Raw genomic sequence first — 26605 nt, forward strand, 5'->3', positions numbered from 1 at the left:
GAGTGGGGGAGAAAAAAAGACCCACTATGATTTTTTTTAAACTGGCTCAGCACCAGCACCAGCTCAGAGAGAGGGAGAGAAAAATAATTCTTCAAACACGATCCTTGGTACTTGATTAAAATGTTGCCAGCCAGCCGACGAAACCCTAAATTGCCAGAGGGCTCAAAGTGGAGTGGATACACGGTGCTGCTCACGGTCCTTTTCATTTGCTATGATATCTGCTCCGTGGGCCTCATCTGTATATCTCCAATCTAGAAGAGACCAACATAGGATTTTACTGGGGCACTGAAGTCCACTTTAAACCCTGCACTGGGCACTTCCATGCTGCACCATTACAGCGACAAGCTACACATGAAGCAAGTGCCTGTGACTAGACATGAGCCTGCTTAACTGAGATATTAGAAAGAAAGCACGCGGAACGTGACTGCTCTGCCTTTAGCAGAAGGGATAAAAGCACAAACGTGCGCAGAAAAGCGTGCAAGGTGACACTGGTTACAAACTCTCATGGTTCAAGCCTTTAATTTGGTCCTGCTGACAGAGGGTCAAGCAGAAGCACTGCTTGATCAGCCACGGGCAGGACTTTTTATCCTCTTAAGACAAGAAGGCCAGCTATACTGATCCAACATCCAGATGGCCACGTCTTGCTCCAAGGGAGCAGAGTTCACGAGGGGCTGCTAAACCTCTCATGATCAAAGTTTGCTTTTGCAACAGGAACTTTTATGTTGCATATACTAAACGTTGACACCGCTCCTGGCTCCAGCTCCAAGCTGGTCACTTCTTGTTTCACAGGAGGGAAGTCCCTCTGGCAGCACAAGTGTCTCACACCGCCCTTGGGGAAGTGCACAGCACTTGGCAGGATCAGGCCCAACACGTTATTTGGCAACTGGCAGGGTCTGCCCCTGCGACAAGACTGTCAGCGAATCTCAGATGGCACCAGATAGCACAAAAAAAGGGCGCAGCGCGCCCATACCCCTCCTGTTCCCCCTGCCTTGCGCAGTCCTTCTCTGGGGTCAGAGCAGCCTTTGCGGGGCTGTGAGCAGCCCGAGCGGTGCAACCCTATAGCTGCCATAGGGGAAGCATTAATCAAACGTGATCACTGCTAATCCCCAGCCCAGGCTCAGCTAAGCACACAGCCAATGCAGCGGCCGCAACGCTGATTAGCAAACGTCAGGGCAGCAGTTACTCTCTCCACCCTCGCCACCCGCTGCAGAGTCCTCCAACCCAACCACAGCCTACCTGTACGTGAGGTGGGGCACTGAGGACATATATGACAGCGTTAGCCATATCTTCAGCTTTGAGACACTGGAAAGACAGGAAAGAGATTCTCAGTCAAAGGGCACCTCAGGAAGTTAACCACAAGATCGCTTCTTTCCTAACCATCCATAATGAGTTTTGACAGTGTCACTGGGGCACGTCAAAAAGATGCAAGTAAGCATGAATAAAAATAATCTGTTAAAAATTTAACAAAGGACGTGCCTGGCGCTAATAATTCTCTGTTTGCCGTGAATAATCTTACTACTGGCACACTAATTCTGCCAGGTCAGGCATTGCCATCCTTATCAAAAATTACCAGACAAGCACACAAAATCCCGTGCTAGCCACCTGCAAGACAACACGCGCTCAACATTTCTTCTTGTGCAGGCATGTTTGCTTATTATATCTTCTCTTCAATAAAGAAATCATAGCCTGCCAAATGTCAAAGCTGACTGATATTTATTTACAGGAATATCAAAATAAAAGGAAAAATATAGGGAGTCGGAAACGGAACCTGAATGAAAATCTCCATAGTGTGTAAATATCAGCACAAAGTCTGACGTTTGAGTGCTGAGACTTTGCGGATGCTAATTACATCCTGGAAAGCACTGGACACTCTGCAGAACTAGTTCCTGGTGCTATTAGCCAGGAGAAAGACTGTTAAACCATAATCAGAGCCGCTTCCCTCTGTTTCCATTTCTCCATGTCCTACCCGAATGCTCTCATAGGTCGCAGCAGCTCTCTCAGGGTCATTATCATGAAGTTTAAAAGCAAATCCCGTTTCCACCAATCCTGGAGATATACACTGGAAAAAAGCAGAGCACATCCTAATAGGATTTGTAATTCCCCTTCAGTAAAAGAATTAAAAAAAAAAGAGAGAGAAAACTTTTTAGCACTGAAAAAGCCAAAAAATCCCAGCCCCCTTTCTGTTGTTCTCCTTCCCCACCTTTTTTCTAGGGGAATAGTTTAAGAGAGCGGGCTTTGCCTTAATGACTGTTGTGGCAGGTACCTCTGGGGAACCACTGATGGGTACTTCCCACTTCAGAAAATGATGGAAAAGCTTGCAATACAAATTAACCTCTGGACACACCACTTCTGAGATGCAAGTTCTGCACGAGAGCAAAAAGCCCAACTGATTGCCTCCCTCTGCTGTCATGAGCCCCCCCCTTGCTCCCGGACAAGCAACTGCCCGCTTTGTGTGCCCCAAAAAGTTCATTCCCTGGCACAGCTCATTGCTGCTGTGCCTTCTGCCCCCCAGCCTCTCTCTGCCTGGGAACGAGAGGTGGCCAGGGATGGCTGGCCACAGGACTTGCACGTTCCCAGTGTGCCGAGCGCGATTTTTGCATTTCCTTGCCTGTTTTCCAAAGGGAAAACCTCTGTCCCGTAAAGCCTGCCAGCTCTCTACCACCCCCAAAAGCAGGAGCGAGGAAGCGCGCCCACAGTACTCACTGTAGCTCGTATGTGAGTCTTTGCTTCTCTGAGTTCCTGCCTCAGCCCCTCCGTGAGGGCTGTAACTGCGTACTTGGTGGCACTGTAAAAATGCACCACCGACTGTGGCACAACGCTGTGGCCGTTCATGCTGAGGAGAGAGCAGAAAGGAAAGCGCTCAGAGGTGGGGAGGAAGCAGAGGCCCGAGAAGGAACCAACAAGATATTCAAACCACCGGAATGAACACAGAAGGAGACGCTGACATGGTGGCTACGTGAGGAGTTCCCCTCTCCTGCGGGGAATGCGTAGCACCAGAGACTCCTCTCAACATAGCTGTTTTCTGGAGCCAGTCAAGGAGTTTCAGTCTTCAACCTTGCACCATCACAGGTGGTTGGCATTATCCTTTTCTCCCTGGTTTGGTCTTTCTTGCATTTAGACCAGCAGAAGTTAAAAAAAGCGGTTTGAAAATCAACCATCGCAATCCTTGGAAAGCCCCTCCTTGGGCACCATCAGCCTACTCCAAGGTTAAAGCTCCACCACTCAAATCCTCTCTGCGAGGCAGGGAGGAGGAAGCACATGTGGCTGATCCCATGTTCCCTCCTTGCATACCTATTAATGTTAATAATATGCCCGTCATCGATGTTTCTCTCTTTCATGGACTGGTAGGCCTCTCGGGTGCAGATGCTCACAGCCATCACGTTGACCTGAGGGAAGAGAAAAGAAGAAGAAACTAAGACCAGCAGCCCTGTCTGGCACCCTTTGACTTGCCCCCGGCGCTCCCGAAGCCGTGGATGCAGGTTACAATCCCCGACCCACGGCAATTCCTGCAAACGCCAACAGAGGGAAATGCACATACGCACACCGCGCGCCTCGCCGCACACCCCACATCACGCTGCAGCCACGCTCGGGGCTGCAGTAAGAAGGGGTTTGGGCAGGGGAGGCGCAGATACCCAGTTTTGTGAGACAGCCTTGGCCTCTGCCAGAAATAAAGAGACTTAATTGTTTTACACACAAGAGTGAGGGTAGAGTGCAAGGCAAGGGAGAACAAACCCACTTCCCCACAGTCAGCACTCTGTCCAGGAGACAAAGTTGTTTATTTTGTACAGCACTAGGCACACTGGAGTTTGGGCAGCTGATAGGACACTAACAGCAGGTAATTAGGTCAGCTAGTTAACGAGGAAATCCCCAGATATTGCCTGTCAGAGAGCCAGGCGCTCAGAGGCACCTCAAACCACACGGCCAGCAAAGAGCTTCCCATGCACAGATGAACCCAAAGATCACATCGTGCCACGGGGAGGGCCAGAGTGGGCAAGTAACCCTGCAGATATGAAAGCCACCGGTCTGTCACACCGTCTGCTGACATTTTCCTCAGCCCTAACTGGATAAGCCAAAGAAGAAAGGACATTTAGGCAATTTATCCGGTCCTTTAGCACAGGATCCAGAGCTTTCCAGGCTCTTGCTCTTTGGACCGGCACTGCCCAGCACAGCCTGACTGAGTTAAACTCAGCCGTATCACCTCTGCAACGTGCGACTGTTAATGCGCAGATGCCTTGAGCATTTGCTGACCATAAAATAGAGTCAAAGTTTCCAGGAAGACGGAGGTATGGTAATTCCCCCAGCTGGAATACAAAGCACCCAGAGGTGCGTGCAAGACTGAGGAGCAAGCCGTCTCAGTAGCAGTGCTAATTGCTCAAGTTTAGAGTGGTTTAGATTTGGAAAAGTAGCTGAAAGATAGCAAAAGTGCCTGCTGAAGCCCTCTGGAAAGGATGTAACCATTTCAAGGCAGGACACACTGGCAGGTCCTACCTAATGGCACGTCACTTTGCTAACTGAATGAGCAGGCTGGACAAGTCTAAAAAAGCTGCTGTGAACTAAATACCCAGGAAGGGCTAAAATTCTGATGAATCAGAAGTCAGGTGCAACTATAAATGGGAGGAGCAGCAGGAACAAGGCCATGTCAACAGTGAGCGAAGGATATGTGAGAGGGCTGGCTATCATCGCTGTGAACCTTATAAACAAGAGCAGGGTGGGCTAACTAGGACTTGCTAGCACAAAAGGACATGCAAGAGAGGAACATTAGTTTGGAGACCAGAAAGTAAGAGACAGAAAAGGATGGATTTAGGAGATGTAATTACTGAGCAGCACACAAAGGATGAGTGGGGCCAGCTGAAGGATCTTCCAGTCACTGCTTTTGTCTCGGTCGTTATTTCTATTCATTACTAGAGGCCACGCTTGCGAGTTTTTGTCTTGGCGATAGATAAATAGCATGCTTTTATGATCTTGGAGTACCCAGGCAACACAACAAGCAGAGTTATCATCCTCACCCGCGTGCACTTTGGTTGAGCACACAGTCACTGCTGGATATCTCAGTCATCATACCTGGAACTACAGAGATAAATTCCCTGGCACCAGGTTGAAGATTTACCTTGGCTGTGCAAGGAAGAAAGTTAGCAGACATGTCAGCAGAAGTGGCACCGTACAGCCACCTCAGGACGGGAGTGAAGCCTGGAGCAGGCAGGGCACCTGCAGGCTTTTGGATTTCACGGTAAGAAGGTCAAGGAAAGCAGGAGTAACCCGCTCCAGTCTGATATACTAACCAAACGAGGAGCCAGTCCTTTCAGATATGGATCTGGGCAACTGTTAGTATCAAAAGCTTGCGTGACAAACAACATCCCTGCTTTCCTCCCTGCCCCGGGATGCCCTGAACCCAGCAGGCACGGTGTCTTCGGTGCAGTTGCTCCCCGGCTCCACTCCATCTCCGTAGACCACTAGAGGGTAACATCAGCCTAAAGCCTGAGACCCGGCTCCAACACCGTGACTCACGCTGAGCAATGGTTCCTTGCGTGGGTAGTGTTACAACATTTTGACAACTACTGGCAAAGCAAGATACTAATCAACAGCCACATGGGAAAGTCCAGAGCCCATACGATAAGACACCCTGGTGCAACAAAACAACTGGCTGGAAGGCAGCCTGAGCTGGGATTGCCTCGCTGCCTTTCCCCAATAGCACCCACAGGATTTTTGGGTGAAATCCCATTTCAAAACGCGGAACGGGCACTCAGGAACCTAAAAATGTGCCTGGAAAACGAGCGAGTCTTAGGGCTGTATCACTTTGAGAAACAATCTGAAGGCCGATGTTACAAATATCCATGCAAGATTTTTTTCAGCCTTGTTCCTATTTTAAGAACAAAAGGTTCAAAGGTCCCTTAGCAAAGATGGCCAACACATCTGCGCTCTGCCTTTGCACAGCACTCTGCACGAGGCAGCAGGTCTGCGACCGCTGCGTGTGTGTGCTAATGCAATAGAAACAAGGAAGGCATGTTTTCTAGTAATGAGTTCCAATGGCCAGGTTGGGAGAACATAAAAAATCCTGTTCCTGGAAGCGCTGAGCATTTCACTTCCCAGAATCAGCCTTTTCTAAGGCATCAAAATGAGTATCCCAGCTCCTAAGTACATAAAAAAATGCAGGTTACAGCAAACATATCTCTGCACCGACGGTATATAAAAGCAAGAAAAGAGCCTCACTGGTCAAGGAATAATGCCAAGATGAATTAAACCCATTTAGTGTCTAGAGGAGCGAGAGGATGTGTGCTGCAGTCCTTTGTGCCCTGAACAGTGCAAATGGAAAGTTCAGCTTGAATTCCTGGCTGTAAAGGTCAGTAGGTAAAATGTGAAGGAGCTGTTCAAATCCCAGAGCCTGGAGTCGGTGTGTACACAGCACCCAGCCCCAGCTACTCTCGCGCACGGATCGGGGACGGCTGGAGGACTTTGCTCCAGCCTCACGTCAAGCGCTACTTCACAAACAAGTAGAGAGAAAAGGGGGGAGGCTGTGAGCCAAAAGATGATGGGCTCGGAACCTGCCTGCGATAATGCGCTCCCTCCCCGGCATGCACCGAATTCGCCGGCTGGCAGCGCTGGGCTCTGCGCTGCTGCAAAGCGACGGAGAGGCAATTCCCAACGTGAGACTCCTGCAGCCCAGGGAGATGCAGTTCCCCCTTGGGAACAAATACCAGACAATAAGGAACTGGAACATTAAAAAAAAAAAGAGGAAGAATAAGTAAATGATAATATGATTTTGACCGTTAGATGTATAGCAAGAAATTTTATGGAATAGGTAAAGGAAGGGAAGCCTGAGAGGGAAGCCTGGAAGGAGACAGAGCCTCAGCTCATAAAAAATGCATGGAAACAAAAATCAATTTACCAAAAAGAAAAAAATACCTTTAATTTAAGGCCCTAATGCCTCCTAAATCGATAGATCAATGGCTTTTTAGAAACTTCTCCTGTCTCACAGCCCAGAAGTACACTGAAACTCTCCAACAGCATCTCTCAAACTGTGCTGCTCACCAACGTGTTTCTCCAAGGGACCTTTGGAAGAAATCTCCCTGCTCCTGCTCCGCTCTGCAAAGCCCAGTGGCCCGTGAAAGGCGCTGGCAACCTTCCCCCATCCTGACCCTCTGAGAGTTTCAGAGCATGCAGGAAAAATGGGCCCGGCGAGTGTTTCCCTGGGGCTGGTGTGCCACGGCGGGGAGAGCTGTCACTGCAGATCCCTCCCCAAATCCCACTGCCACACCGGCGCCCGCGCAGCCACGGCACGCTTGGAGAGTGAGATTTCCAAGCAGGGCGGTCACAGCCACAAAACTGGGGACACACGCACAGCAAAAGGAAAAACCCTGAGCTATTTCTACCACTTACCAACAGGCTAAAAAACAAAACCCAGGCTTGTCAGGCTGCCTAGGCTGAGGTGGGCAAAGCATTTGGCTCTGGAGCATCCCAGGGCTTCACCTTCACATTAAAGGTGCAAGTGTTATTCTGACAATTACGCACAAGCCAAGAGCAAACTCACCAGCTGCTGGGAAGCTGGCGAGAGGAAAAAAAAATCTGCCAGCATATGAAGAAAGCTTGGGCGTCTCAGTCTGCTCCCAGCGCTACAACAGCATTTTTGCCAAGCAAATGAGAGCAGATAGAGCCGTACAGATCATCTCTGGGAATAAAATATTCCCCCAGCCTGGCTTCCTAACGCTGCCCTTGTGGAGCCACCACCCTGCCTCTCCTCCCACCCCACCCGTCACCCCGAAGCAGCTCCAAAGGGTGCACACAGCAGCACCCGCAAGGAGGGGGACCCCACAGGCTCCCAAACCCCATGTCAGGCCGCTGTAAATACCAACACGGGAGTGCTCATACAGGACAATCCCCGATCCAAAATCTGGCTCCCTAAAAGCGGTGGAAGGCGAGACAAAGGGAGCGCTCCCACCTGAGCAGCCAGGGAAGGGAGCACGGAGAGGGGAAGGGCCTTCAGCTGTCAAAAGCCACGTGTGTCCCCCAGCCTGCCCACCCGACAAAGAACAACAGGTCAGAAGAACAAAGAGAAACGAGTGTGAGGGACACGCAGCATCCGCACAAGGTGCGACGACAGCGACCGGGACAAGGAGTTTACAAGGCGCAGGCGACCCGCAGGGCCAGGCTTGCAGTGAGACAATGCTGGGAACTGCTCTGCTTTACACCAGCTCAGCCTCAGCTACACTTCACTTAATTTTCTTTAAAGACTCCATGGCAACAGGGGACAGGGAGATGCGGCTGTGCAGTGACCCAGGCTGGGCAACCCACAAAAGCCTGGCCGGGCAGACAAAGCTGAGCTGAGCTTGCTTTGGCTGTGGTCACAGTAGCCAGCAGACGGGCCAAAACCCTAACAAGAACTTAATTAGCCAGGATATGGCAGCTCTTGCCCTGGCAGCAGGAGTCTGAGGCCTTGATGGGCCTCTCTGTTTTGCTTTACACAGCCCCTGAATCTGCTGCTGGATGAACCGCCACCGGCTGCCACAGGAGCCGACAGATCCCGGCTCGCTCTGTTGTCAGAGGTAGTAGCCCTGAGCCTACAGCTCCGAGCAGCTTTCCAAATAGACATGTCTTTTCCTTCACTAGGACAAGCTCGCACAGCTGCTGGAGGTGCTGCAAGGTTTACTCAAAGCCATGAGTTCGAGTGTCGCTCCTACGAGGATGACACTTTCACGCGCGTAAGTACGCAGTACAGGAGGGGAAAATCACCTTTGTGAAAAGCTCCTGTTTAGCATCTCGCCAGCCAGAGCTGCAGGAGGGCCAGTACGAAAGGGCCGCTGCAAGGCCACGCAAACTGGCCCGGGGTCCCGCAGCCATGGCTGCCACCGCTACGTGCAGAAAAGGGCCATCACATAATGACAAGAGATGGCGAAGTCCCAAAATGATGCACAGCAGCACCTCAGGACAGTAACACCCGGGGAAAAGGGCTGCTAGTAAATGGCATGGACCGTTTGCACAAACTCCCAGTTCGGCATATGAAACTGCCTCGTTCACACCCAGCTCTAACCAGATTAGGGGCAGAAAATTCAGCTATAAAGACAAAAAGCATTACAGGTTTTTAAGCCAAAAAGAATCTGCCCATTTTGCAACCCACCGCTGCAACTAACAGGATTAGCTACAAAAGCCAGTGCTTGGCGTCCAATTTCCTATTTTAATGAAGGGGAAAAAAAAAAGTGAGGCTCATCACCCTTTAGAAAGCCATTGAGCTAAAGGAAAAAATGCCACTGAAGGTATTGAGTGTTTTCATACTCCCAGGTGAAGGCACATGGCACGCGCTTCAGCAGCGCGTGTTGTCTTTCCACTTCCCAATCAGCAAACCCGGACCATGTAGAGCCAGATGGGAAGCAGGTCCTCAGCTCTGCACACCTGAAATAAGTAGCTGGGGACAATGGTGCTAGTGGCCAGAAGAAATAAAAATCTAGCACAGTTCCTGCCCTCCCAGAGGCACTACTCACGTCTATCATCGTCCTCCAGCCCTCTGTCTTCCCTGAGAGCAGGGGCTCCGGGCGAGCCAGCCCCGCGTTGTTGATGCAGACATCAACTCCTTGATGAAGAGTCTTGATGGCGGAGAACATCGACAGGATCTCCTCTTCGTTGGAGAGATCGCACTTGTACGGGATGAGGGTCCCCGGATAGCCGGCACTCTGGCATTCAGCTGCCAATTTCTAGGGATGAGAAAGGAAGGAAGAAAACAGCCATCAGCCTCCTGTCCTTGCGGAGCGGCTTATCCAGCCATTTGCTTAAAAACACACCTGGGGCATAACAAACCACGGCAGCTTCTCGGCGAGCCGGCGAGCCCTCATCATAAGAGCAGGCGCTAGGGAAAAATCATTGTAAATGCTAATTAAGAAAAAAGAAATATCGATATACATGAGAGTCTGAGCCCTCCAGCCTTTAAGTTATTAAACTTGAGGACGCACTCTGTGCTCGTCCATCACCCCGGGCAATACAGGTCGAGGTGAGCAGGTGCTGACAAATACAAATAAATACCGCTGCGGCACCAGGCTGCAAGTCTGCCACGCTGCCGCGCGGATAAAGCACGCAGCAATCGCATGCCTAACCATTCTTCATTAGCCATTACCAACAATTATTCCAAGCATCCAGATCTTTTATAAGATAGCTGATACAAAGCAAATGAAAGGCCAAGAGCTGCTGCTGGCCGCCTGTGTTAATGATGCGGCAGCCACCGCATCGAATCCTCTGGAGGATGCCCTTTACCCCCTGACGCTAATGAGAAGCAGCATCTCATCGCTGATGTGTCATATTAGCGACAGTGACAGCTTCCAGCATGAGGCGGGAGCCACGTGATGTCTGGTTTCTGCGGAGAGATGGACTCTGGCTACAAACGTCCACCAAATCACTCGAACGCCATCGCCCGCGGCGGTTTCACCAACGTGACATTTCAGAGGGCGCAATAAAGCTGCGCTCCTGCCAGAGGCGGCTTTCCCACTCCTCCCGGCTCCTCCCTGCATACCAAGGACCGCAATACACAGCCGTTTATAAAAGGAGGAGTCCGCTGGCTGGAAGCAGAGGACGGCGGGACAGTGATTGCTCAAGGCGGCGGCTGCCGAACATCCCGGCCCCAGCCGAGCACCTGCCCTGGAGCTCACCCAGCCCCGGCCAGGAACACGGACGTGGGGAAGCCAGGCCACCAGCCGCAGCACCCGGGACCACCCGAAACACCACCAGGAAGCTTGCACTAGAGGGATGCTGACTTTTTTTCCTTGCTGTGAGGTACAGCATCACCTCCCAGACCGGCCCAGCCCCTCCTGGCCCTCCAGGAAGACATATGGAGGAATTCCCACATTTTGAAGAAGGCAGATGCTGAAAACAGCCCCAGAATCTGTACCGACATGGGGAGGAGCCTGCAGAGCCACGCCGGCCTCGGACACGGCTCGCTGTAACGAAAGCGGCGACAAACCAGAGCATCAAAGGTGTCTTTCTCCCAGGGGAAGCGAGCAAGCCCCGGGGTCCCCTGTCCCTTTCACTTAGCAGAGCGGGTCTTTTGGCTGCTGCCGCAGTGGCAGACTTGCCCCCCAAAACACCCAGCGTGGGTGACACTGGCAGAGTCTGTCAGCCAGCCTGATGTCCAAATTCTGAAATAAACATTAGACAAAAGAATAAAAACCATGGAACATAAGGGAAAGTGGAAAGAGAACAACAACAACAAAAAAAAAAAAATCAGAGACAGCACGGCACCTGCTCCCCCGGCACAGGCTGGCAGGAGAGCTCGTGGGGCTGCATCAGTTCACAAACACCACGGGACCTGGCGAATGCCAAACCAAAGCACGGGTCCAGCTCCCATCCAGCTGGTCTCCAATGCGTGCCATCCCGCAGATCAGATGCCAGCACGCCCAGGCAATTTGCAGGTTCTGATCCCTAAAGTCTTGTTAAAATTGGCTCTCTGCTCCCCGGCCAGCACAACACAGGACAGCCGCGTGCCTCAGGGTAACGAGGAGGGCTGGCAACTCGGTTAGGTGCCACAAAGTCCAAAAAGGGGGAAAAAAAAAAAATCCACCTTGGAGATGTGAATTGGCTCCCAACTCCAAATCACAAAGCATGATCTTCATCAGTGGCTTTTTCGGTGTCCACCTTCCTCTTAGCCAAGTTTTACACAGAGCAGGGCTGAGCATCCTCACTGGGAGAGGCACAGACAAGCCAGGACCCCCGAACCCCTCTCTGCGCCCCAAGCACATTCAGTTTAATTACTCTGGGGCAAGTGGCTCTGTTTGGTAAATGATTTTTCAACCTTTCTCCATATCTAAGAGCACCGCAGAGGTGGGCCAAGTCTCTGAACAGTGAGTTTAAGCTTTTCTGATTTGCCTATCACAGCAATCCACAGCTTTCACAGAGCGCAAGCCGAAACCAGCCCGGGTCTAAGGGTCTGGTCCAGAAGCCGCTCTCCTTTCTGGGTACTGCTTCAGCGAAGGCATTGCAGTAACACGAGAATTATTATTATTGCTCTCACAGCACCAGACGAGAAGGGGACGGACATGCTGAGTTCAGCCCGGAGATCGATACGTCCCAACAGCATCGCGCTCTCTGGAGAGCTCTGCTTGGGCTGAGCTAGACAATATTTCTACGCGACAGAGAACAAAGGTGCCCCTGGGACTGAATCGTACCTCTCTGTACCCTCCTGGGGCTGGTTTCACTTTGCTATACATGCGATCTTGCTGATTATGTGCTGATAATAGTAGAAAAAAATATATATATTTTTTAAAGATTGGAGTACACACTTGAGAAAACAGTTAGGGGAAAAAAATCTGCAAGAGCAGCATTTAGAAAATCAAAAGCACTATGAAGGGCTGCTGGAAGGTGCTAAACCACTCCGGGGATGAGGCCTTGTTCCTGCAAAGATACAGGAGGGAAAAATGGGCGAGGGGCCCTCAGCCACATTCTTCATAACCTGGCACCAAGGTGACAACTTCAGAGCTCTCTCCATCCCACTGCCCAAACTCCAGCACCCCACGAAGGGTTCCCTCCCATTCAGTATTTGCTTGTAAAGTACCACGGCTCACGTCTGGCACTCTTTCTTCCTAGTTCACCAGGTCATGGCCAGGAGTATGGTCTTAATTTGCTCTTGGAAGAGGGCTGGTGTCCTGGCACCTCCTGCAATTGCGAGGCTGCGTTTAGTTTGCTCGATCGAAAGCTGAGTTATCTTTCCAGTGGTGCCTCCCATTTTCACTGCTGGTGTCAGTGCTCATCGCAGGTAAGGCAGGGCGCTGTCTTTCCGAGTTTGCGTACTCACGCGCAGAAAGGGAAAGCAGGGCACCCATCTCGTCCCGAGGCTGAGCGTCGTGCTGCATCCCAGAGCTGCGGGGAGGAAAGCTTACAGCTCACGGCAGGAACCGGTCCAGCTGAACTCAACCCTGCTGAACTCAAATCAAGCAACGCCAGTGATTTTAAAAATTGAGAAATACACGCACGAGGGATTGGGATGAGACTCCCAAAAGAGGACTCGTGCCAGGAGAGCTGGCGGAAAGGAAGAAGGGCCCATCAGCATGGACGGGAAAGGACAGACAAGCTCATCTACAGCCCAGAGGGAAACGCCGTGTTTAATATCTCCACTTCCATGTTCAGCTGTCACTTTTCACTACCCGGTGAAAGCTTTCACTGTTCAGCACAGCTCCTCGATGGAGGCAGACAGGGTCTAAACACCAGAGGCTGCAGCACAGCAACCCAGGTGAAGGAGCAGATGAAATGAGGGGTGCTCTGGACAGCAGTGGCTGTCGTGGTGGAGCTGCCCATCCTGTTCTCCCAGTCGATCTCCTTAGCTTATGTCTTAGATACACCAAGAGAAAGCTCTTTCTCACTCGGAGGAAGGCTCCTCTGCCACAGCTGACCAGGGAAATCAAATGCCTCTCAAGATCCTTCTTTTCCTGTCTGGTGTCTCGCCGCCTCAGACGAGACTCCACATGGATCCTTTCATCTCTCAGGCTATGCTTGTGTTAACAAATTCTCTTTGAAAATGAAGTGCCGAACACCACTGACATCCAGGCGGTGCTGAACGTGCTTCAACCATCTATAGATAAAGAGTCATCACAGGCTCTTCAAAGAAACATCAACTGCGGGCAAGTTTGCAAGAGAAGATTTATGTAAAGCAACGCTCTGAATTAGGGAGCTTGCAATATTTTTTCAGAGCATCCCTTAAGTCACTCAATTAATGCTCATTCCACTTTAAGCACACGTGCACAAGGAGGAAAAAAAAAAAAAGAAAAAAAGAAAAAAAGCTGGTTTTCCAGATTTCATAAGCACCTTGGGAGTGACCACGTAACGCAACACCAATACAGACAAGGGCCAGTGCACCTCCAGCAGCTGGAGATGAAGATTTGAAACAAGACCTGAGCATCTGTGTACCACACCGTTCTCACTGGATGCTTGGAAATGGACAGCCAGGTGCTATAGCTACTGGTACAAACTGGGATAATGCAACAGAAAGAAGAAATAGATACCATAAAGAAGAAATAGATACCCTATGTGTTAAAACATCTCACCTAGAGCCATCCACCGCCGTGGACGTGAGCCCTTGCCCCTGTAATTCTGATACGCTACCCAGCATGAACGCAGTACCCAGCAAGTTCTGCAACACCCATGAAAGACCAGCTTTCCACAAAGGGCATCCAAACTATTCGTGTGCTCTAACGAGCCAGTACAGCAGTACATACTCGATATGCGGGCTGCGATGTGCCTCTTGCTTAGACACCAATTTTTCCACTGACATCACAGTGATTTATCTCAGCTTCCAGCGGTGTTGGATGAATGAATGAGCAAATGAAAAAAAAAAAACCACCTAGCACCTACCTACGTGTAAGTAAGACAAAGAACACCTGGTCATGCAGCTTACTATATTTAGTTGTCTGATTTTAAAGGTCTAAAAGGATGCCTCACGTTTATGGGATGTTTTCCGTATGTTAAGAATACGTCAGTTTTCCCAAGAAGGGGTTAATGCTCTCTGTGCGAGCGACACTCGGAAAGGGCGCAGTGCCAGGCATTTAGATTCAGTCTTGGTAAAACGGTTTTACAAAACTAATTGATATAAACATTTAAAGGGACTCTTAAGGGGAGGGAAAAAAGAAAAGAGTCACGTAGGGCTTTATTTGGCAAACCATCCTATTAACTTCAGACACATTTAGTTCAGAGAGATTAAAGCCAGAAGAAACCATTAGGTAATTTTTAATCTAACCTGCCATTCATCACAGGTACTTGCATCCAACTGCTTTAGCTTATGCTTAAATACATAGCTGTACCAAGAAACCAACTGGAAAGAAACTGAAGTCACCCCAATTACTTTTGCTATCTAAAGGAAATGAAGGAGAAAAATCCTAACGAACAGCATCACAGTTGTGAAAGAAAACTGGGGGCTTCCAAATCCTTTCATTTTACTGATTGGCAAGTTTGAAGCTTCTTTTAATTAAGATTTAATACCAGTGCAACAGCACAACAGAGGAGGAGATATCTAGCGAATAAAGCACTAGAGTGGGGTTTATTTCCACAGTGTGCTCTGTGACCATGGGCAAGATTCAGAGCTGTTTCTCCATCTGTAAAATGCAGATAATCACATCGAACCCCTTCCTAGAGCCGCCCAGTAGCCGGGGCTTTTTGCCCACATATTATCCAAGGATGAGTATTACTTCACATTTCCTCCAGTTCCTTCCTGGCTCCAGGTGCCCAGACAGGGCCTCCATGGAAGTCTAAAAGGAGTTTTCAAATGAATAAAACAGTAAAGTGGTTCTCCTTCCCTCTCGTGAGCTTTAAACTGAGGCTTATCGCTGATTGTTTGCCAATCGCCGCTCCTCAGCTCAGATCCGCGTCCGTTCCAGGACAGAAGGCAGAACGGTGGGGATGGGAAAACTCAGAAAAGAAAGTTTAAATGGAAAAACAAATGTGCAGTACTCAGCTGGGGGCACCAATACCAAAACCTAGTACAGACAAAGAAGGACTAGCACCAGTTTACCTGAAGTGCATCTCAAGTACAGGCTGCCTGAGCAGGGAGACTGAATTTTTCACGCTGCTCCAGAAACCCACCAGGCAAAGGAAAAAAAAAAGTGACCAAAACTTGGACAAAATTTAAGTCCCTGTATGTATTTTTTTTACCCTGTATCATCCTAAATGTACTGACTTTACAGTCCTTCCAAAGACTCACAGGTGGCACACAAAAGCAGCGTTCGGGTAATAAATAACCCAGAAAAATCAGGTATTATTTTGTGGAAGAGAAGGGAATGAAACCCTGGGGAACCTATGGGACCGATTTGCTGTTTACCAGCTTCCAGCAGCGAGAAGCAGACTGTGGAGAGGCATCTGAGGGGTAACAGTCCCAGCTGGGTAGTCGTGACCGTGGTCATCATCAGGGCTACAGAGCACGGCAAGGCACGGCACGGCAAGGCACGGCACGGGAGCCCTCCCTCCTGCCGGGCTCCTCGCACCCATGGTGCTGCCACAATTTACGATACCCACCAGAGACATCACAAAAATTCCATCTTGCCATATCCCCGGCAGCAGCTGTCCGGGACATCTCCTGGATGCCACCCAGGCTCCGGACACTGAACATCGACACGGTACCAGCCCTTCGCCCAGCAAACACATCCCTGCGGGCTGCGCAGGGGCCAGGCAGCACCCCCTGCCCACCCCCTGCCCACCCCCTGCCCGTGGGCGCAGCGCGGCCCAAGGGAGCCATTCGGCTGCTCTCATGCCAGGCTCCCCGCTAACCATGGGTCTACTGAAGCAGTCAGGTCTTCCCAGTACCACTAACTGTCCTCCCAAAGTGCTCCGGACTCACGCTGCTTTTTTCCATGCCCTCTCTGCTCCCTGTACTTTTTCAACAGTTAAACATCCAAGATTTTTTTTTTTTTTCCCAGCTCACTTAATTTTAAATTTCCAGTGCCACGCACGCAAGCCAAATTGTCCTATTTACCCTGCCCTGAACGTTCCTGCTACCTTAAGGCATTCAAACAATCGCTCCCTACGTCAAGGCTGAAGGCACTTCTTTTTTTTTTTTTTACAGCTTTTTTTTTTTTTTTTTTTACTGCTTGCTCAGATCACGCTGCTACAGGGCTGGCGTGGGGGAGGAGGAAATACGCCGCTCCTACGATGACAGCTCATTAGAGCAATATCTCTCGCTTATTCTGAGGTATGACTATCCTAAAACCAGCATCATAGGTGCCTGCCTGCTCTTCAGCTCCAACACGCGTGAAGCAGGTTCCCACGCAGCCAGGCACGTAGATGCTTTCCTTCCTCAAAGAACCCCAGTAACTCTTATTAAGACTGAAGCTGCGCTACGGCAGCCACCCTGGTCCTCCACCGGCCCTTGGCTGCCTTCGCAGGCGGGGTTCAAAGACCACGTAGCTCCAAGACAGCCAAGCGCCCGCACGCAGCGCACCCGACGGTCCACGCGTCGCAGGCCGGATCGCCGCCCGTTCGAGCCCAGATTTCCAAGGCAACCTGCAAACACACCACTCGGAGGGCAGAGCCGAGCCCGAGCTTCGGCCCGACGCCCTCGGATCACGGCACGCGCCTTCTGTGTCATCTCCACCGCGGGCGAGCACACCTCCGCTATGCTCAGGGAGTCGAAAAAAAAATTGATTCTTTATTTTAATTAAATCAAACTCCACCTAATCTTGCAGCAGTGAAGGTCTGAGATGCCATGCAATACCCTGGAGACTCAGGCTGTGATCAGAGGTCCTGGTAAGCCATCAGCACATGCCCACCCTCAATAACACATGTTGTGACCGAGTATATCACCGTACCTTGTGGAGCACTCCTGAGGCCAGCCGGGACCCGTTCCCAGCTCCGTGACAAACTCACTGCGGGGCTTTCCCCCTTCCCAGCCCCAGCGTCCCCACCTGCGAGACAAAGCAGCAGCAGATAACCCACTGGCGAGCTCCTCGCGCGGGGGCCCAGGAACACCTGAGCATCGATCGCTGCCGCTGGGCTCGCGGAGCTTGGCCAAGCCCCACACCTCGCTGCGACACAACCCATCAGCGCGGCCGTCTGCAAAGCACCCGCTGCTGCCACTGAGAACGCTGTACCAGAACAGCCGGTCCCTGCTGTCAGACCACGAGATCGGCCTTTTCCCCTCTCAACACCCCGCAGCGCAGCCCTGGATTTTCTCCGAAGCCCGCAGAGCTGGGTGCTTTCCCGCTCCTCCCCAGCACCATCCACATGGCAGCAAGCGTTCCTGCTGCGAGGGCAGGGCAAGAGCCACGGTCGCCACGCATCTGGATGAGAGGAAATGGGCTCAAGCTGCGCCAGGGGAGGTTTAGGTTGGGTATTAGGAAAAATTTCTTCACGGAAAGGGTAGTCAAGCATTGGAACAGGCTGCCCAGAGAGGTGGGGGAGTCACCATCCCTGGAAGCGTTCAAAAAACGGGCAGAGGTGGCACTTGGGGACATGGTTTAGTGGGCACGGGGGTGTTGGGTTGATGGTTGGACTGATGATCTTAGAGCTCCTCTCCAACCTTAGTGATTCCTAGTTTTTACTTTCATTAAAAAATAATCCAGCCACCAAGCCAGGAAACATGAAATTATTACTCTACCCTTAACTGGTTTAGTGGTGGAGTTGGTAATGTTAGGTTAATGGTTGGACTGGGTGATCTTAAAGGGCTTTTCTCATCGGCTCCCATCCTGCGGCCATGTAATCCTCAACGAATCCTCTTCTGAAAAGACAGATTAATGCACGCTTGGAGAGGAGCAGGCCTCACCCCCCGGCTCCCAATGCTCCCCAGTACCAAAATTCAGATGACAGGTCCCGAATGTTAATACACCCCAGATTACGACCCACCAACAAGCGCGACGAAGGTTCCTGCACACCCCAGCCCAGCCGTGGTCGGAGCGAGCGACAGTGACGGCAGGGATTACGGCTTCCATCGCCACGCAGCTGCAGGTGCCGTGATTAAACATCTGTAGCGACGCCAACGCCGCCGGACGCGGCGGGCTCGCATCTACGCCGATGCTAATCCCCAGTTAAGCCGAGCAGAGCTGCAGCTGATCTGCACGAGCCTAAGAGGGAGAAAAGTCTGGCTGAAGGAGCAAGACCGCAGGTGCTCCCGCAGCACCCTGGGCCCATTTTACCCTCTAGAACCAGGGTGGGCACAAACCCACCTATGACCGACCAAGGCAAAAACGATGATACTGTCAGCCAGGAAACTACCATTAACACTTCCCACATGGACAATGGCAGGAGCGAGGGTTAAAGCCTGACTTTAGCACAGCCGCTACTTTCTGCAGAGCTTAAACTATTCCCAAGCCCCAAGAAAACCACCACCAGATTTACTCCCCAGCACTGTGCTGGCTGCGTCCGGACCTCCCTGCCCCGGGACACTCTTCACAAACCCAAAACACAGCCCAGAAAACTCCCCTCCGTGCCCGATCGCTGCTCCCATACCGCCCTCCCACCTCCACAGGGCAGCAGCTGCGGGTTTTACGTGGGGAAACTGAGGCACGGGACAGCTGCCTGTCCCGCCTTGTTACACAGCAAGGCAGAGGCAGAACAAGCACCCCATCATGTCTCCAAAATCCCAGGAAAGGCTCAGTTATTACTTATTTTTAGGGCTGCAAGCGTGAGATACCCCGGTATCGCCGCTCTACTGCAAAGAGAAGCGGCGAAGCAGGGGGGCCTGCTGCAATAAGACATTTTTAAAGCACATTTTGGGGGCAAGGAGGATGAATCCAACCCAATTTAAAAGCAACCCTTCCCCCACATGCCTCCTGAGCTTCAAGGCTGAGGAAAACCATCAGGACAGCAAAGAATTTGTTCCCACTACTCAAGACAGCAATTATGGGATCTCTCACATTTACTCAGGAAAGAATCTGGTCAGGGACAAGAGGCAATAAAAGCACCTCAGAGGCCTTGAGAACCCACCATCCCCGAGGCACGGCCTTCGCCAAACACAAAACAAGCCCTTGCAGAGGCCAAGGAGAATCTGAAGGTCATTCATTGACCGGGGGACCATGCCTTGGGATTATCGTGCCTGGAGCTGCTCCTCCTGCCTTAAAAAAAATAATTCATCGGGCTACAGCGCAGCCCAGCAGCTCGGCAGCCTGCACGCCGGGAGCGTGGTGTGACGGAGGAGAGGGAGCGACGAGGTCCATGACGAGCATTTGGGGACAGCGGCTCATCCGCCTTCGGCACAGGGAGGACGGGAGCCATGAACGGGAGCAAAATTCACACCTCTCACATTCAGCCACGAGCCCGTTGCTGTAAGTCACAAGATTAAGGCAGCGTGGGCCCAGAGGCAAACCTGTGTTTTCAGGAACGCCCCGTGAAACCCAGCCGCGGCTGCAGGGCAGAGGGACGGACCCCACCGTGGACACCCAGCACTGCAGGGACATCCACAGCTCGACCCCACGGACAGACACCCACAGCGGCAGGCCAGAATTTTAACCAGATGACCTCCAAGCCACCAACACGACTTGCACGCAACGTAATTAAATTTTACGTTCGGGTACTACGAAACAATTTAGCTGTTAATTAACCGCCTTGGAGCACTGAGGGGGTCGAGAGCCTCCCTCGCTCCGTAGGGCCCGGGCAGCCATCAGTGGAAAGGATCAGCCAAGCCCGCAAATGGCTGCTTGGGATGCTCGGCTCCCGGGAGGAAGGCTTGGCTACTTCTTCCTCCTCCCACACCACCACGGCGCTGCTTGACGAAGAGAGCGCTGGCCTCTTCGGAGATTGGACTGCTCGAATCTGCAATCGATAGCTCAGCTTATCAAAGGCTGTTTCTTGAGCAAGATCTAACCTTGACAATGCAGTCCCTGGTTATAAATGTTACCTTTGATCAATAACTGTCACAAATGCATTAGAATTCATCGGTTAAACCTCGTATTTTAAACCACATTTATTGCTTCCTGCACAGCTCGCTCTCCACACCCCAACAAAGAACAAAATATGTATTTTTTTTTTTTTTAGAACGTGACATCTGTTTCCAGCAGCGATGCGAAGGACTGCGGGAGCCAGCTGATTTCCCGCACCTCTCCCGAGGAGTCTTTTCCAAGTGATGAATTAACACTTGGAAGGCGTTGGAGAAAATAAATAAATAATTTTTAAAAAGCAACAACAACAAAAATCACAAAACAAGTGACCAATGCCCCTGGCCAGCCTACAGCAAGGTATCAAAGGAATGAATGAGCTGCTGGAAGATTTCGAGCGCAGCAGCATCAGGTGCTGCTTGACCTGAAGCAGCTGGGACTGCTCCGACCGGAGCTTCTCCCATCGGCGACGGCCCCGGCCATGCAGCTGCAATGCCGGCACGGATCCGGTGCTCCCACACCGGGGCCGGAGGGAGATCTCCTGCCAGCACTTTTGCCATTCTCTATAAATATAAAAATAAATGAAATTAAATTTTATTATATAAAAAAAAGTGTGATACCAAGCATCAACTGCAAACTCTTTGGAAACAGCTCCCTGCCTTGCACCTTCCTTCCTGTGCTCCAAAAGAAAAGCACCAGAGTACCTCGATGCCTTTACAATGCCTCTGAGCCAGACCCCACGCTTCCCACAAACCCTCCCAAATCTTCCCCCACCCCAGGGGAAGAACACTGCAAAATAAAACTTATGCATCGTGCTGAATAAAAGACCAGAGAGTGGTTTGCCAGCTCGGGTTGGGGGGAAACATTTTGTCCCATGCATGGGGAAACTCTCTCCCTTTTTGTGCCGCTGCAAGAAGTCAGACACCAAATACAAATTTCTGGAAAACATCATGAAGAAGAAAGTTGAAGAGCCTTGTGGTGAAGCCATCAAAAGCAATACTCTGCCTTTTGTCTGCAGGACGGAGTGACTGCGGCTTAACGTGCTATTGCGTACCAGCCAAGCCGTCATTAAATCACAGCAAGTCTTCTCGCACACTGGAGACCCCAGTGATCAGCGAGGGGGTCCCTGTGAAGGTGATCATCTAATAGGGAGCAATTTCCACCAAAGCTTGGTCTTACAGGCTGCTAAAAACTCTTGGCTAATTCATTAAAGCACTGGCTCCTGAATTGGAACGGGTGTAGGTATACGAAGAGCAGAAAACACTCAGTAAGAGCACATGCCAAAAAGTCTCTGACAGCTGTTAGTACCTCCAGGCTTCTCATTTAAAACAAGCTTTCAACCCAAATTTATCTCCTGGCATGCAAAAATAAAATAAAGCCATTTTAATCATCTTTTATTCCTCGATGTTTGACCTTAAAGTTGCTGTTGGATGACCCACACGAAGAGTCTCCACGCGCTAAAGCGGCACGAGCGGGCAACACGAGGCTGCTTGCGAGCGAGGACTGCAGGAGGGTCAACGCCGTGTTTTAAAGGGTCACGGCCAGAAATAATTAGAGAGGGGAAACCCAGCCACCCGAGCTTGCGTTCACCACGCCGGCACGTACGAAGATGTGACAAAAGAAAAATCAAATCCCATTTTGAAACGATACCAGCGAAGTCAGCCGGAGCAGTAACTCAAGGCAAGTCGAGCGTGTGGCTTTTCTACAGAGCCAGCGGGAAAAATAAAAATAAAAATAAAAAAAGACTTTTGCAGGTTTTGTAAGCCGTTAACATTTTTATTTCAAAAGTCAAATAAAGAGCACTGCAGTCATGACACAGGTTTAATACCAAAACCGCAACTTTGCAATTCCTTCATTATCTTGCCTCAAGCCCTTAACTGATTTTCCAAGAGATTAAGAAATCTTGACATAGCATTTATTGCCCGAGTTAAATTCTCCACCAGACAACATACTCTTCCAGTCACCAGTTTACAGTAGGTTATAAAACCACCATGTAGAGTGGTTCCAGCCACTTTACCTTAAAATGGATGACTAGCGCATAACATTAATGAAAACACATGCTTTCGTGCTACACAACGAGTACTGTATTCCTGGTTTTAAACCGTACCGTTTGCACTCCTTCCATTTCAAGCTGCCTTGGTTTATTTTTTGGGTTTGCTCCTCTGTACACCATTATCCACAGTGGTACAGAGCAAATGATTCCATTTTAATACAGAAACAAGATTTGTCCTGCAGCAGCTACGGCCGTGATGCTCTAACCTCTCCTTTATCCACATTTGGCAACCCCAGCCCTCCGCTGCGTCACGTTTCTCTCCTCTCGTCCCTCGGTCACCCTGCCCCTCCGTCACCGTGTCCCAGCCCCGAATATCGGCACCGCTTCCCCCATGCTGCCCCTTACGCGTGAGCCGCTCTCCCCGAATTAGCGCATCCTTCGAACCCCCGCCAAGGCTTCCTGCAAGGATGCCACCCTCCAGCTCCCGGCCAGCAATGACTCGAAAAATCAGCAGCCGGAGATAACCGATGAGCGTATTTCGTGGATAGATCTGGTTATACAATAACTAATCAAGGTAACGACATGCTCGCGGAGCGCCGACGGCACAGACCGTCCCGTCGCCTTCCTACTGCCGGGAGCATCCGAAGCCCCTCCAGCGGGCAGGAGCCCCGCCGGCAGCTCCCGAGACGGGGCCCGGCTGCCTCGCCCGCCGCGGCAGCCGCAGCGTGGTCATTCCCCGCAAGCAACGCCAGCTCCCGCTCCTCGAGATGGCTTCTTACGGCCACGGCCAAAGTCCCAAGTCCCCGCGTGAGGCTCAGTAGTCTGAAGCCTGAATACCTTCCTCCTTTGTGGTTTGTTTTTTTTTTTTTTTAAAAAAAGGAAAAAAACACAAGGTGAAGGTCCTAGAGGAAAGCTTAGTTATGGTCAACAGCTCTGCTCCGAAGGCATGGCAGGAGCCGGTGAGAAGCCTCATCCGTCCCGACACAAGCGTCCCCGGCAGCCAGCCCGAGGCGATGGACCCGCTCCCAGAGTGACGCTGGCCCACCTCGCGCTCCACCACCCTCCCTTCCCCGAGCGAGCAGCACCTCGGGGATTTTCCTCCTCTTTAAGGAAACATGCTTCGCAATAAATAAAACCAGACTAGCAAGGGAGCAAAGCACAGTCCAGATGCCTACCAAAACAAATGACTGCACGCTGCAAACGCAATTCGGTCCTTAGAGAGGATGGGAGGAAGAACGAGGCAGGGACCAACGCCAGCTGCGGCGTTTAACACAAGTTTTTAAAACGTGACAGCAAAAAGAGGCTTGGAAGATGCCAAACAGTCAGCACCGCTCAGGGCATGTGCATACCACGCAAGCCAGACAAATCACCTGTCTAAAAAGCGATTGCGTTTTGTGCGCATTCAAATAAAAAGGCAAAGCCTTTAAAAGACTACGCTTTCTTAAACCTGTGCTGTACTTTTGCCAGAAAAGTTTCAGAAAGGATGGCTTTCAGGCTTCAGAAAGGAAACTCCTCTGTAGCACCGAAGGAAAACAGAAGTTTCATTGATTTTCTTTACCAAATAAAACCAAAATATTTCAAAAGAAAGTCAAAAGAAAGGGCAACACTGGAAATGGCTTTTCTTTCTGTTTTGGAGGGGAACGGGAAGCAACGGCATCCGTTACAGCATCCTTTAGCAGACGCCGTGAGGCTACAGCAGCCTCATGAAGCCAGAGAACGAAAGCGCATTAAACACCGCCAGCCGCACGCGGGAAAGCCCGTGGAGAGCTCGGCTTTCCCTGTAAACCGCGGTATCAAAACGTCGGGAAGTCCAAAGTTAGAAGCAAGCCCCAAAGGACAGGCAAATAAGTGACACCGGTTTATTTTCTCCGCTCTGCAAGTGGTATTTTTCGCATTCGCGGTGAAAAATGGAAAAAGTTTTGTTTCTTCCGAGCATTTCTTTATTTAACCCCACTTCTCAGCAACACCAGCAGTGTCAAGCCTTGTTTTCCATGACTTTTCTTTTTGGACGATTTATTCTTGGCGTGGTCAACCACGCATAGGGAGAGTCCTTATCACCTTTGTTAAGGAAATGCAAACACTGGATGTTCTACAGATCTCCTTTGGCTCGGCAGGCACCAGCCAACCAAGATGATGATATTTAAGCCGTCTGACTACAACTTTTTTCCTCCCTCGGAGGAAACTTCTTAAAAAGCGAGTAAGCTTTAGCTCACGCCGTTGCGAGGGAAAGCCCACAAACGCAGCCAACCTACTACAAACGCACCCAACCTACTACAAATGCATCGCAGGTACAAAAAAGGATCCCGCCGAAACGATTTCCTTCAAGCACCTTCATTTTTAAGCGGCGAGCTGCTTGACTTCGCTCCAGAGATGCCCCTCGCGGGGGTAAACGCCGCGCTAGGGACCCAAGCCATCTGAACGCCGACTCGTGAGCGCGTCCCACGTCCCGCACGCAGGCGGAAAGCGCGATGAACGCCGTGCCGAGCGGGGTCCAGCGCGCCCTTCGACACCTGGCAGCCGAGACCCGCTCCCTGCAGCCGCAGGCTGCTCAGGCAGCCAGGTGCTGGTTTTACCCTCGATAAGAGGTAGCTCCAAAAAAAAAAAAAAAAAGAAAAAAATGAAATAAAATGGAAAAAGACCCCTCCAAAACCGAATCTGCTCCTCGGGCAACTTCCAGCCAAGCGGCCCCGCTCCTCCCGGGGGGAAAAGCCCCGCAGGGCTCCGTGCGGGCGCCGGGGGAGCGCCCACGCCCCGCCGCGGCCAGCCCGCCCCGCTGCCAGGGCTCCGGTACCGCCCGGGAGCGGCCCCGGCCCGCCGAGGCCCCGCGGGGAAGCGGCAGCGGCCTCGGCCCACCCGTGGGGCGCTGCCACCGCGCCCCGGCCGCGACCCCCCGGCCCCCCGCCCCCTACCTCGATCTTGTCGACGCTGCGAGCGCAGCCCACCACCTTCATGCCGTGCTGCACCAGCGCCCTCGCCACGGCCGCGCCGATGCCCACGGAGGCGCCGGTGACCAACGCGACGCGCCCGGTCCAGCGCTCCATGGCCCCGGCCCGGCCCCGCCGCCGCCGCGCACAATGCGCCGCCCGCCCGCCCCGCAGGCCACGCCCACCGCCGCGCCGGCCACGCCCATGGCTCCGCCCACACCCGCCATGGCCCCGCCCACGCCGCGCCGGCCCCGCCCACGACCACGCCCCCCCTGCGTGCACCGAGTTTGTGCGGGCTCAGCCCGCGGCGCGGGGCGGGAAGCAGGAGCGGGAGGCGGTCGCGACCCGCTTGCACGGGTTTTTGTTTGCTTGTCTGCTTGTTTGCTTGTTTTCCTCCCCAAAATGTCCCCAAGGAGAAGGGCGAGGCCTGCACTCAGGCGGGTGAAACGCCGCCGAAACGGCTTTTTCGCTGTAAAGGTAACGAAGGGAGGCGGGCTGCTTTAAATCACAAATAATTTATTAGCGCCACGCGGCTGCGTTAACTCCTCTCCCGCCACATAATAATTGCCGCGTAATACCCACGCGCTGTATCGCAGGCCCGTCGCCGACGGAATCGCCCCTTCCCTCGCACGCGCAGCGAGGAGACGACGGCTGCTTTATTATTTCGTACGGAAGTCAAAAAGCATCCAAAAAATGCAACACAGGTTCTGAAAATAAGGCCGCCGGGGGAATCTTAACCCCGTTTTGCTGCTTTCTCCACAGCCGCCCGTGGCAGAGCGGGTGCTGCCGGAGGGTCCCTCCCGCTGCGGAGGGGAACCTCGCACCCATCCACGTCCCGAAAAACCGCAGGTCTGGGAAGGAGCTGTGGGTGCCGGGGTGGACACGCGGAGCCCAGCGACCCAGCAGCGAGCAGGGCGAGCGGCGGGGTGGGGAGGGAGAAAATGTCTTCGGGGGGATCAGAGGACACAGCTGCGGCACGGGGTGAAGCGTCGTCCCCCCTCCCGAGGCCCAGGGGGCACAGCTGAATGATTCACGGAAACTTTTGAAGAAACGGATTAATTGAAACGGAAGAGACGAACGTACAGATATTTAATTTATGAAAGAAGAAAGGGTCGGGATTTGACAATTCTGTTTAAACTCCAGCGAGCCCCGGCGCGCCCTTCTCTACTGGCAAAAGGGGAGCTGCAAATAAAAGAGCACAAATAAATAAAGTCAGCCCTACTGCGGGCGACGACTGCGCAGACCCGGAGGAGGATAAGCACTCGCGGGTCTTGCCAAAATTATCTATCAGATGGAAGATTTTGGGCATCGGAAGCACGCTGGCGTTCAAAGCACCGGGGGAGACGCAGCCAGGAGCCCGTGCGAGCGGGGCGGCGGTGGCACCGAGCTCCCTGCCCGCCGTTTGCTGAGACAGCGGCAGGCTGGGGCTG

General features: G+C 51.9%; 1 protein-coding gene across 1 annotated transcript; it reads right to left on the reverse strand.

Annotated features, from left to right (window-relative positions):
* Window positions 1–209: 209 nt before the first annotated feature.
* Window positions 210–25292, reverse strand: DHRS11 (dehydrogenase/reductase 11). Its single transcript, XM_075720226.1, has 7 exons — window positions 25161–25292; window positions 9471–9680; window positions 3292–3386; window positions 2704–2833; window positions 1967–2059; window positions 1237–1302; window positions 210–251 (listed from the first exon to the last, which is right to left on the reverse strand). The coding sequence occupies exons 1-7, from the start codon at window positions 25290–25292 to the stop codon at window positions 210–212; spliced, it is 768 nt and encodes a 255-aa protein (XP_075576341.1).
* Between the last annotated feature and the right edge of the window lie 1313 nt (window positions 25293–26605).

This window comes from Pelecanus crispus, chromosome 12 (genome assembly GCF_030463565.1).
Source record: "Pelecanus crispus isolate bPelCri1 chromosome 12, bPelCri1.pri, whole genome shotgun sequence".
Classification (NCBI taxonomy): Eukaryota; Metazoa; Chordata; class Aves; order Pelecaniformes; family Pelecanidae; genus Pelecanus; species Pelecanus crispus.

Coding starts and splice junctions, on each gene's coding strand:
- DHRS11 (XM_075720226.1), bottom strand. CDS start 25,292: ATGGAGCGCTGGACCGGGCGCGTCGCGTTGGTCACCGGCGCCTCCGTG. Junction 9,681..25,160: donor GCAGCGTCGACAAGATCGAG/GTAGGGGGCGGG, acceptor TCTCATCCCTAG/AAATTGGCAGCTGAATGCCA. Junction 1,303..1,966: donor CGACCTATGAGAGCATTCGG/GTAGGACATGGA, acceptor CTGTCTTTCCAG/TGTCTCAAAGCTGAAGATAT.